This window comes from Stylophora pistillata, chromosome 14 (assembly GCF_964205215.1).
Source record: "Stylophora pistillata chromosome 14, jaStyPist1.2, whole genome shotgun sequence".
NCBI lineage: Eukaryota > Metazoa > Cnidaria > Anthozoa > Scleractinia > Pocilloporidae > Stylophora > Stylophora pistillata.
Window position 1 is genome coordinate 7511618 of NC_142532.1, and position 11552 is coordinate 7523169.

Genomic DNA, 11552 nt, shown 5'->3' on the forward strand with positions numbered 1-11552 from the left:
AATGTCAGCTTTTTAACTCTTTAAGCTGACCAATTTACAACTTCAACTTAGTTGGTAAAACCAAATTACAGGAGAAATTTATTTTGCTTTGAGTCAAGTGGGAGGTTTGAGTTAGCAAGAATTGGAGTAATATAGATTCAACATTACCTGTTTCTCAATATACATTTGAGTTTTAATCATTTAGCTTTTGCTCCATACATGCCATCAAATAATGGTTAATATTTCTATTTCATGACGATCTGATGACATAACTGATGATCAAAATGGTATTATTTATATACACTAAGATAAAAAAAGCAAATTAAACCAAAATAGTCAGAACATATCAAACAAAATTTCGTCATAGTATATCTTTGCACTTGCTGTGCTGTGCTGTGCAAACATGTCAGTGACATAACAATGATTATCAGTTGAGTGAAGTGCACAAAAAGTTTGTTGTCTAGGTTTTAACTGTAAAATAATGGTGTTGTTGCAAGCAATCTTTTTCATTTCCAATTGTAACTGAACCTCAATAGCAGTGCATCAACTGTCAAACATGAAAGCCCACCAAAAGAAGTCAAACAACAAGTTGCCACTGTAAATGCAGCCAGTCCCCATGATAACAAAATGACTTCAGTGTCAAAATGTGGTCACCAAACTTCTGCTGGGCCTCATTCAACTGAAAATCGCAGTAAGTGACAAATTTCTAAACTACATCCTCCTGTTGCAGAAACTCATTTGCCACCTCAAAGTTAACGAACTCTTTTTTTCCACAGGAATCAATCAGCTTTTGCTCTCCGTCTTGCTTTGGCCATATTTGATTGACGAGTTGCTTTAAAAGAAAAGAAGGGAAAAAATTAAAAACTATTGAATCTAATTTAATAATATCTATGACTAAGAAGTAGTTCATCTGCTGAAGATTAACAGTGTTTTATAGATGACCCTATTAGCACTTCTGTGAAATGAATGATAGTTAACACTTTAACTTCCAAGATCCAATTGTTAATTCTCCCCAGTCAATGCTAGACATTTCCTTGTAAATTACTTATGAGAATTCGGTTTTAGATCAAGATAACAATTTTCACCCTGGTTTTACCATTTGAGTATTCTCATTACTTATTTGCAGGATAATGTATGTACATTGAAGGGAGAAGTTACGTGTTAATCACCTCTGGGAGTTTAAGGATTTAAGTTGCCAATGGGCCTGTAAAGCTGTTTTGTTTTCAGTCAAAACTGAAGTTTCAAAAGTTTTGAAAACTATACAATCAAAGCATCAGCTAGTGAAACAAACAGGACTGGTCTGTGTGCCAGAACCAGCTTTACTGTTTTTTAAAACTGCAGTTTTAAAAAATTAGCCTTCAGGCCCAGGACTTTGAAGAAACAGGCCTCTTTGATTCAAGTGCATTGATGGATGGATGGATGGATGGATGGATGGATGGATGACCTTTATTTAAACACAATAAAATTTAAAGCTACAAGCTTGTGGGTTCGTGTATTTATAATTAAAAACATAAATCCTAATGCAAATAAAATGTCAAAATATTGACAAGATTAGTAACTAGTGCATTATGAATTATACATTAAATTTATTTTTTACGAGATAAAATCATTACTGAATGGGTAAAATATCACTAAAATGTTCATAAATATTAATCGTCAATTATATATAAAATCTGCATTTCTATGCCGTGTTGTCGAGGCGGAGGTAGTCTCGAATTTAAAATCCTTGAAGTAATCTTTTGTTCTTATCAGATATCCATCTTTGTTGCTCAGATGTGGTGTTCTGCTCTCATTGAGACAAATTGTTTTCCACAGAACGGTGCCTCTGTAAGCCAGCGAATCCTTCATAAATCTAGTTTCGAATCTTGATACTGATAAGCAGTCTCCACCCTGTAGTGAATATCCATTACTCCTTTCTATGTAAATATTATTAGACAGCAATTCAGGCAAGTCACCATTTTGTGCTTTAAAAAAGACCTTAAGAATGTCTATTTTATAAATAAATAAAAAGTGGGCCACCAATCATAGGCCAGCACCTCTTTTGAAGGCATGTCTTTTGGTAAGTTAAAAATGATTCGAGATGCTCTACAATGAAGTCTTTCAATTGAATGAAGTAAATTTGAGTTACAACACGCTCCCCACAGTACTAGTCTGTATTTAACAGAGGGCAAAATAACCTTAAAGTAGAAGTCTCTCAAAATGCTTTTTGGCAAGAATCTAGATCATTTTAACAGGTCTAGTTTGCTAGCAAAATTCTTCTTAACATCCATTAAATGTTCATCCCATGTTAACTTGTGCTCAACTGTCAAGCCTAACACGCGTGCTTTAGTCACCCAGTTTATACTGGAGTCACCCAATAACACCAGGCAATCGGCCCCATTGAGTTTCCCCTACAAAGTAGCATCGATCATTTTCAATCAAGCAGCCACAAAAATCATTCCACATCATTCAACTTCCTTATACTTGGTGGAAATAAAACAAATTGGCAATTCTGCCACATGCATCAGGACTTTTACTTCCCAAATTTCCAGTCCCTTGTTCACTTTTAATTTATGTTTTACTTTATTTGATGTTTTACTAACCCTTTTTTTTTATTTGATGTTCTACTTTTATTTAATGTTTAACATTTCACTCTACCACAAGACTTTTTACTGAAGAATTGCATTATTACTTATTCCTATCATTCACAAGATCACATTAGTAATTCTCGTGCTGTCCGCCATACAGTTCTTATGATGTTGGTATCAAGAATTTGGTATTGGATCAACTAATGATCCCCTTATTGATATTTTTGTTTATTCTCATCAATTATCTGTTTGACTTTGTATTGATATTGTAAGGAGAAATTATGTTGGGAGTTAAAAGGTTCAAGGTCACTGGAATTTGAATAAACTGATATTAAGTCAATATAAATGATGATGATAACTTGAGGCAAGATGCGGTCCAAGTAAATATGTCTTTTTTCAGTTACGTACTACCTTTTTTCTTCTTTTCCTTTTCATTCTTTTCTATGTGTTTTGCTAGTTTCAGGGATAGATATCCACTTATTGCCATCAAAGGAGTCATTATTAGGAAAACTGCGAATAACATTAGAACAAATAAGCTTATAAATTAAAAACCACATACAGCAAACAAGGTTAGTGCAGAAATCGTGTAAAGAAAACAATCGAATACTAAAATAAAACTCATTTAAAAGCAAAAATATAAAAGCAACATATAGATTTCTGATTACTTACCATAGAAAAGAAACTCTTTGGGGTTCAAAGCGACATATTGTACAAATGAATCGAGGGTCTCTTTCCACGGACCCTTTTCTACTGAATTCTCCGCCATTTTGATTATAATAACACACCGCTGACCAACCTTTTGGGACAGCGCAGACCCCAGCATGAGCAACTTACCTCGTGGTTTGGAATTTTAGGAAGTTTCCAAGTTTTTATTTTAGCCAAACGTTGTGTTTCATTTAACAAGTTTATTACATATTTTCTATGGAGTTTGGACATAAGCCTCTTTTTTTTTTATAAATGGATTTTTTACTAGCATATAGAGCTTTATATATTTTTTATTCTTTGGTTTTCTGGAAAAGGGATCAGTTGCTTATCACCTGGTAAAACTCTCTTTAAAAAAAAAAAAAATGGGTGAAGACATACTACCAAGAGTTGTGGTGCAAGAATAACTTTATTGTAAATATTAGAAGGAGTTTGGTTTGGAATAGTTGTTGTTTTAGAGCGCCACAGGTTTGTTAGTAATTATATAATTTTAGTGCTACCCTCTTTAAAAAAAGTCTTTACCCACTTATTTACTTACTTACTTACCTACTTACTTAGTTGTACAGCTTAGATTAAACCTCACTTTAGAAACATATGGAAAGTTTGGAAAACACTCAAAAAGTATAATGTCATCTACACCACAAGTAACTTCCTCCCATCTGTCAACTTTTCAGGTGCTTCACACTGAACCCTTTAACCTCTGAGGGTGACTGGTATCTAATTTCTCCTTGCCTTTATTCTCTTGATCTTTAATCCCACTTAAAGGTCATGAGAATAAAGGCACAGATTTTCAGTTCTAAAAGATGCTCTTGATTGTGAGACAAATTCTCCTGGTCAGTTTTATTAGAAATGTATGGAACGGTGGGGAGAATGTGCATACTGATGTTTGGGTTAAAAGGTTCATGAATGTATGCTGGTTCATGATCTGACTGTCAATTGTATGTTATGGTTGTACAGGGTCGCTACTCATTAGAGCCCAAAAAATTCCCTGACTTTTCACTGACCTTGAAACATTTTTCACTGACCTTGAATTAAATTAATTATCAAACAGGCCAAATCCACTTATACTTTTCTCCATCGCTCTTAAGCTTTCTATCTGATTTGCTACACTCAATTGACTACTTCACAAACCTTTGTGGAACCCTCAAAACAAAATTACCCAACTTTTCACTGACTTTGACGAGAACTAGATTTCCCTGACTTTTTGGAAAATTCCCTGACTTTTCCCTGACCTTGAAAAATTTTTGTTTTTCCCTGACTTTTCCCTGACCGTGGCAACCCTGTTTCAGCATATCATGCTCCTACAGATAACTTTCTGCTAAGAACACGAAAGTTTGTTGATTTAAAGCTATTTACCTATACTTTATTGCAATGTTAGGTGAGTTTAGCAATGCATTATTAAAACTATTTTCTCAAAATAAACAGACCAGATCCATGTTGCGTACTTGAAAATATTACAGTGACAAGTGGAGACAGTGTGAATAATTTATATCTTGGCCTAATTCCCCACCTCACATTAAGAAATTGACAGTGGTTTAGCATGGTCTGTACTCTTATGGACAATGATATTCATCACTACAGTGGTCAAAATTTGATGCAGACTCACTTGGCTGTGCCTCAACATTTTGACCTCTGTGATGACAAATATCGTCATTGATATGAAACAAACACCATGCTAAAACACTGTCGGTTTGTTTTCTACTACAATACTGATGAATAAACCAATGTTTTAACTACCTGACCCATTGATGCCAGCAGCATTGGTTATAATCTTAACAACAATGGCAAATTAGCCAATCAGATTGCAAAATTACTGCCAATTGTGGTAAAATAATGTTTGTCTAATTCAAGTACTAAAATATTCTCTGTATCTTGGCCTAATTCACAACCTCATATATTTGTTCTACTTGTATTTGAAATGTTATTCCAGTGAAAGGTTTTTAAATTTCATTCTAGCAAATTCTGTAGTTGCATTGGAAACACTGCATTTATTTAACGACTATTCACCAAAGTGGAGGCGGTTAGTGGTGGATATTTACCGAGCCACGAGCGGCAAGGAAAATATCCACCGCTAACCACCGACACTGACGTGAATAGTTGTTTTAGTATATACTAAAACAGTGAGATAATATACACCACCAAAAATTGATTTAATTCATACATTCCAGCAATGGTTCCAACAGTTTCCCTGCAGAAAGGTTATGCAGGATCAATTTGCATTTGTAAACAAAACCTTTCTCATTGGTTTTTATTGATAAACTCCGGGTTTAAACTTAAACCATTACCCTTAAACACGGCCAAACCAAATTTAGTCGCTTTCTTTGTGTTTTCAGGGACTGCTTCGTTATTAATTTGAGTGATTTCTTCGCTTTTCACGGATGCAAACCAGGACACCATTTCTTCCCGAGTTGCTCGGAGGTAAATGGCAAATGATATTCGGAGTTTGACTAGCCAATCACGGTGTGCCTTCAATGCTATCCACTGTTTTAGTATATAATTACTAAATTATAATATTCACCTCAAGTCACAAAGACATGCTGGTAATTTCTCCTTACAATATCAATACAATGTTTAGCAAACACATGATCAGAAATAAAAAAAAATGATAGGGGATTAATAGTCGATCCAATTCCAAATTCTCCAAACTAACATCATAAGGATTGTATGGCAACAATATGGAGAATTAGAAATGAGATCTTATGGGAGAAAGAGTTAATACCCTGTTTGACTAGTTTTTGCCTGACTGGACTACTGGTAAGGTAGAAGTACTGTTGCACAACCAAAAATGAAATAATAATTCACCAGCCAATGTACATTTTGGTCATTTTCAAAAGTGCCCCAAAGTTATTGAAAGTCTGTGTACCACATTTTTTTTCAAGTAAATAAACTAAACACTAATTCTTCTTCACTTCATACTGCTTTAAAGTAATAAACTAGGTAACATGAGATGAAAATTTCACTTGGCAATTCCTCTTCTTTCTATCAGAGACAAAGAAAGAACCTGTTGTTCCAATGATAAAACTTCTGAAATGATTAATATTTTGCTGCTCTTAGATCAGAAGTTACTTGATTGATTAGCTTTCATGCCTAACTACGGTACCTACATCTTAGAGACTTCCAGCTCATAAAATACAACTTTGATTTCACTGTGGCAATAAGTTGCCTTTTTTAAGACTTGATTTTCTTCTCTTTGCCACTAATACCACTGCTTTTAAAATGTATTAAATTTTACTCAATACCATGTGCAAAGATCATTACAAGACCAGGATCTAAAGTCATAGATTCACCCATATGTTCATTTTCACAAGCCATGATCACTACTGCCTGTTTTCCTGGGATTCTTTTACAAACATACTGTTCATACCGCCTACGATTCAACTGCCTTGTTTCAAGAGTGCTCAACCCTGGAGGCCACTTCCTCTCATGGGCATTCTCCATAAGTTCATTCAAAATGGCTGGTGGGCATCCACTGTCTGCTAAAGCTCGCCTAATGACTGCTTGGAGAACAGCATCTGGAGTGGATATCATGCCGCCCCACCTTGTTACTCTGGCCGATTGCAAGCCCCTTAGCCACTGATGAATTTCATTGACATAGTGATCTGGTTGTGGCAGATTGTTAGGCAATATTGGCAATGCATGCGGCAAATTGATCACTCTCGTGGTTCGGATCATATCCTTGAGAGCTTGAATCTCACGTTTCTGTTCATTTAGCTGTTGGCGCTGTTCATCAATTTGAGCTTGCAGTTGTTCTTGCTTGAAATTCTGGTTTTGGAGTAAGTTATTTAATTCACGCACACAATTATGCTGAGGAAGCTCATCAAATGGAACCACCAATCCACAGCCTTGATTGCACGGAACAGGCCTTTTTGGGTTGTGTTCACACTGTGTTAAATGAGATTGTAATTGATCCAGTCTGACCACGCTATCACAGCCAAATCTCACATTTTCACATTTTATTGTTAATTTTGAAAGGAGATTCTTCAAGATTCTTGGCACTTGCTTCAGCTGGTGTGCTGTGAGATCGCGTCGATCAACAGGACAGATTTGTTGATGTCTCAGCCACTCATGTATACAGGCAGCACAGAATGCATGCTCACATGTCGGGACTTGAAGAGGATCTTCTAGCACTGATCTACAAATTGTACAGATCAGTTCCTCGTCAACTGGGCATGTAAATCGTACTGTTTCAAACCCCATAGTAACGGAGACGGAGATGTTCAACCTTAAAATGAAGAATGAGTTAGTACCAGTCTCCTCCACTGATATTCAAACATTCAGTTATCTGGCAAACAGATAATGAGATTACACAAACTCATCAGGGTGATGTTATTATCTTGATCTCACACCAAATTCTCTTAACATATTGTCAAGGAAATGAGTAGTAGCTAAAGGTGAGAATTAGCAATCACATCTTCAGAATTTTAAATGAGCAAAACAAAGTTTTGTTTGAGGAGTGCCACTAAAGCCTTCTACATGTGACCCTCTTAAGGACAGAAACCATTCAAATTTAGTCCTAGACCTTTCACCTCACAATGAATTTTTTTTTCCTTTGAATTTTTGTGAGGATAAAATTGCTCTTGATTTGATGTTTTAACTGATTAAACAAGTCTTCTCTGGGTATAAAATTAAAAATTCATTTGCTGTGATAATTCTCAACTGTATCCTTTCACTTCCATGCACCAATATCAATATGACTCATTATTACACGACTTGGGCAGTCAGAGGGCCAATAAACTAAAATCAACCAATCAAAATGCTCTATTGCCAGTCAATATTCTCTCAGTATTAGACCGGGCACTGTCCCAAATAGTCCCCGAATGATACCCCACTTGTGTCCCTTTGAACTTCAGTCGTATAATAAATCTCTTATTAACCAAGCTTGCTCGGGACCGTACTGGAAGAATATCGGCCTTCAGTCTGCGCTCGGTCCATACTGTCAAGACCTCTGGCCGATATTCTCCCAGTACGGCCCTCGCGCTTGGTTAATAAGATATATAAAGTCAATTTATGGTTTACCAAAATATCATTATACCCTAAATGTGAAGAGATTTTGACTCAGTGGTTAACATTTAATTTCCCAGCCAAACAAATAAGAGATTACATCTGTGAAGTGACTAATCAAGATACGAATGGTTTCCATGTCTTCAATTTTGAGAAACGTCAGTAAATATCAAATACTTGAGCACACTTCTGATCTTGCTTAACCCATCAATGGCCGCAGCTTTTGTGGAAAACTGTGTTTTGAAACTAGTCGAGCAGATTTCGGTTCACTGTTGTGGTTTTAAAAGCTCAAACTTACCAAAAACCCCTTGACAGCTTGTACACTTGACAGCCCTTCGATCCAAATGCAAAATGGCCGCCTGAAAATCTCGGGCACGCGCAGAAAGCAAAATTTTGAGAATTTCTCTCTTTCTCCTGCCCTTTTTTTCCCCTCTCCTCGCCTGAAGTTTCTCCTCACTTGCTGGAAATTTAGTAGGCTTTATTTTGGTGTAGAGATTTTTCAGAAACTACTCATTATCTTCAAACCACATGCTCTGAAAGGTAGGTGGGTAATGGAACAAGATTTTCATCCAGATTTTCAGGTCAAAGTTACATGGTTTTTGGCTATTTCTCCAATCTCCTTCACTCAATTGCACTCATTCTGGTATCGTTTGTAAGATATTTTCAACCTGTTCAAGTACGTGCTCAAATTTGTGCTCCAGGGTTAAAAGCGGTGACGTCAAAAGGCGTAGAAAGGGTGTGGGTCCCCATGGGCGCATACGGGCGCACTGGACATCAATAGGTTAACCCTTAACCCTTAAGATCGGATTGTTAATTCTCCCTTCTAGCAGCTACACATTCCCTTGTAAATTTCATTACAAGAATTTGGTGTTGAATCAAGGTAACATCTCCACCTGATAAGTTTGAGTATTCTCACTACCTGTTTTCTAGATAATGTATGGATATTATAGGGAGAAGTAACATATTGATCACTTCTGGGAGTTAAAGGATTAAAAAAATTATGGAATAACTCTGCTCTATTTCAGAATGATGGTGCTTGTTTCCTAGTGCTTGCTACCACATATGTACCTAACCTACCAACACTTATGCCTTATTCAAAAGGAGGGTCTAGAAAAATACCCACATGTAGGAGAAGGATCTTAACATTAAGATTAAATAGAGACCCAAATAAATACACCTTATTTGATGGCATAAATCTACTGAGGCCACATTAGGTAGTAAATCCCATGGAATTCGTTGTATTAGAAAAAAATTGAGCTTATAATCAAACAAGGATTAGAGGACACAAACATGATATAATTTTTGTCCTTCTCGATCAGTCTCGCTGCCAAGAGATAATTTATCAGTATCGATGAAAACCTGTTACAGATACGAAAGCGATGGTTAATTCTTTACATGAGCCGACCTGCTCAAAAAGTAAAATCATATATCAGGTTCCGCACTGTGAGGCGATCAGCAGCTTCCAGGAAAAAGTTTACGTCTTTAAAATGCTAATTTCGTAAAGATCCTACGAAATTGTTTGTTATGATTCGATTATAGAACTTTGAGCGTGTCTGCAAGAACATTGTAGTAGTAGTAGTAGTAGAAACTTTATTAAAGTGTCAAAAACCGTCTAGCCAGGGAACAAATCCCCTACTAATTTGGGGACACCAATTAGGGGAGAATATACAAACTAAATACAGTAGTAGATAAAATATCTATAGTTAACTTATTAAGAGATTTATAGTAAAAACACACAGAAGTCAAAATGAACAAAGGCTACAGCCTGCGCAGCCATCATCTAAAAGTTCACTTATATTGAGTTGGCGTATCTTGCTTTTAAACGACGTTAGGGTTGTGACGTCCCTGATACTCTTGGGTAGTTTTGTCCATAGCTTAGGCCCTAAATATCTAATAGAGTGCTTAATTGTTGGAAAAACTAGATAAACAAAGTAGTATTATATATACAGAACAGCTAGATTTTCCTTGAGAAAAAAAAATAAAACCTTGACGAGGATTTCGTATTTACAGCAGGCCCAAATTATCTAAACTGAGGGCTTGAGATCCTTACTAACGGAAAGCGATTTTTCGCTTTTAACAGTCAAAAACTTATAACGTTTCTGATACATTATCATTTGCATACCTTAAACTTGAAAATCGCTGATTATACACGTTTCCAAATTGAAGATTTCACTGATAACTATCCACATATGTAAGGAGCTTCGCGGGAAATAAAACTCATCGCCGCCATAATAAAATTTACAACTGAGCGTCCTTAAATATCGCTTTGCATCATGGGAGGCAACTTGATTTAAAGCCACCCACCGGGGAGGGGTGGCTCAATGTAAGACATGAATGTGATATCTATCTCGTCGTATCCCAACTCTCACGCCTTAGGCGTGAGTCTCACGCCTGCGGGTTGAAAACTTCGATCTCACGCCTACTCACGCCTGCAGGCCAGTTTCTCACGCCTGATTGAAAAATGTGAATTGTTGCCGTCTTGCTTGACACAGTTTCCAAAAATATGTTAACTCAGACCTACGCAAGGAACAAAAACCATGTGTCATTCCTTTATACAATTGTACCACTATATTTCGTGAGCAGAATAAAGCTTTATGGCTTTTTCTGGGAACACCAACATCACAACTACCTTAAAAAATTGACCATGACAGTCCAAAACTTTCTGATTTTAGAACTAAAGCGCTGATGTTATCAACTAACGTCGGTCCTTATGGATAAGAGTTTTCTCGATAAATTCGCCTTCGGCAGACTTCGGAACTCTTCGGGATTCTTCGGACTTCTTCGGGAATCTTCGGGAATGATCGTGTCGTCTTAAAAAATCCCAGCACTCCCAGGATAAAAATCTTACGCCTATATCTCAGAAAAAGTTGGCAGGTATAGAATCCAAAAATTATATCCCTTCCTTTTACCGGATGTTTTCTTGGAAAAAGGATGTGCCATGACAATTTACATGTCTATTAATAGATTCGTCATTTGAACACTGTAAATCCGATATTGACAATTCTGAGAGTTGTGAGGTTTTCTTGTCGTGATAACAACAATCCTTACACACGTTTCCAAAACTAAATGAAACCGGCTTATACTATTTTGCGAAACGAAACGAAACGAAATTTTGCGAAATGGCGTTTTTTCGCCTTTATTTAGCAAAGATGTCATCTTCGTCCGAAACAAAATGTTTCCACCAATAAAATGATCAGTATTTCTAAGAGCCTGGTCACCTCTCATTTTATTGACCATAGTAGAATTCGTTTCGCAAAGTAGTAATTTTGACAGAATTACTATTTTGCGAAAAGGCGTTTTTTC

At 36.3% G+C, this 11552-nt stretch overlaps 2 protein-coding genes across 2 annotated transcripts; both read right to left on the minus strand.

The window, feature by feature from the left end:
* Nucleotides 1-150: 150 nt before the first annotated feature.
* LOC111329478 (small integral membrane protein 15) lies at nucleotides 151-3354 on the minus strand. The gene is made up of 3 exons (XM_022934196.2): nucleotides 3216-3354; nucleotides 2958-3056; nucleotides 151-811 (listed from the first exon to the last, which is right to left on the minus strand). The coding sequence occupies exons 1-3, from the start codon at nucleotides 3310-3312 to the stop codon at nucleotides 759-761; spliced, it is 249 nt and encodes an 82-aa protein (XP_022789931.1). The 5' UTR covers nucleotides 3313-3354; the 3' UTR covers nucleotides 151-758.
* Nucleotides 3355-4581: 1227 nt separating this feature from the next.
* Nucleotides 4582-10498, minus strand: LOC111329494 (E3 ubiquitin-protein ligase NRDP1). The gene is made up of 2 exons (XM_022934216.2): nucleotides 10372-10498; nucleotides 4582-7470 (listed from the first exon to the last, which is right to left on the minus strand). The coding sequence occupies exon 2, from the start codon at nucleotides 7443-7445 to the stop codon at nucleotides 6477-6479; it is 969 nt and encodes a 322-aa protein (XP_022789951.1). The 5' UTR covers nucleotides 7446-7470; nucleotides 10372-10498; the 3' UTR covers nucleotides 4582-6476.
* Between the last annotated feature and the right edge of the window lie 1054 nt (nucleotides 10499-11552).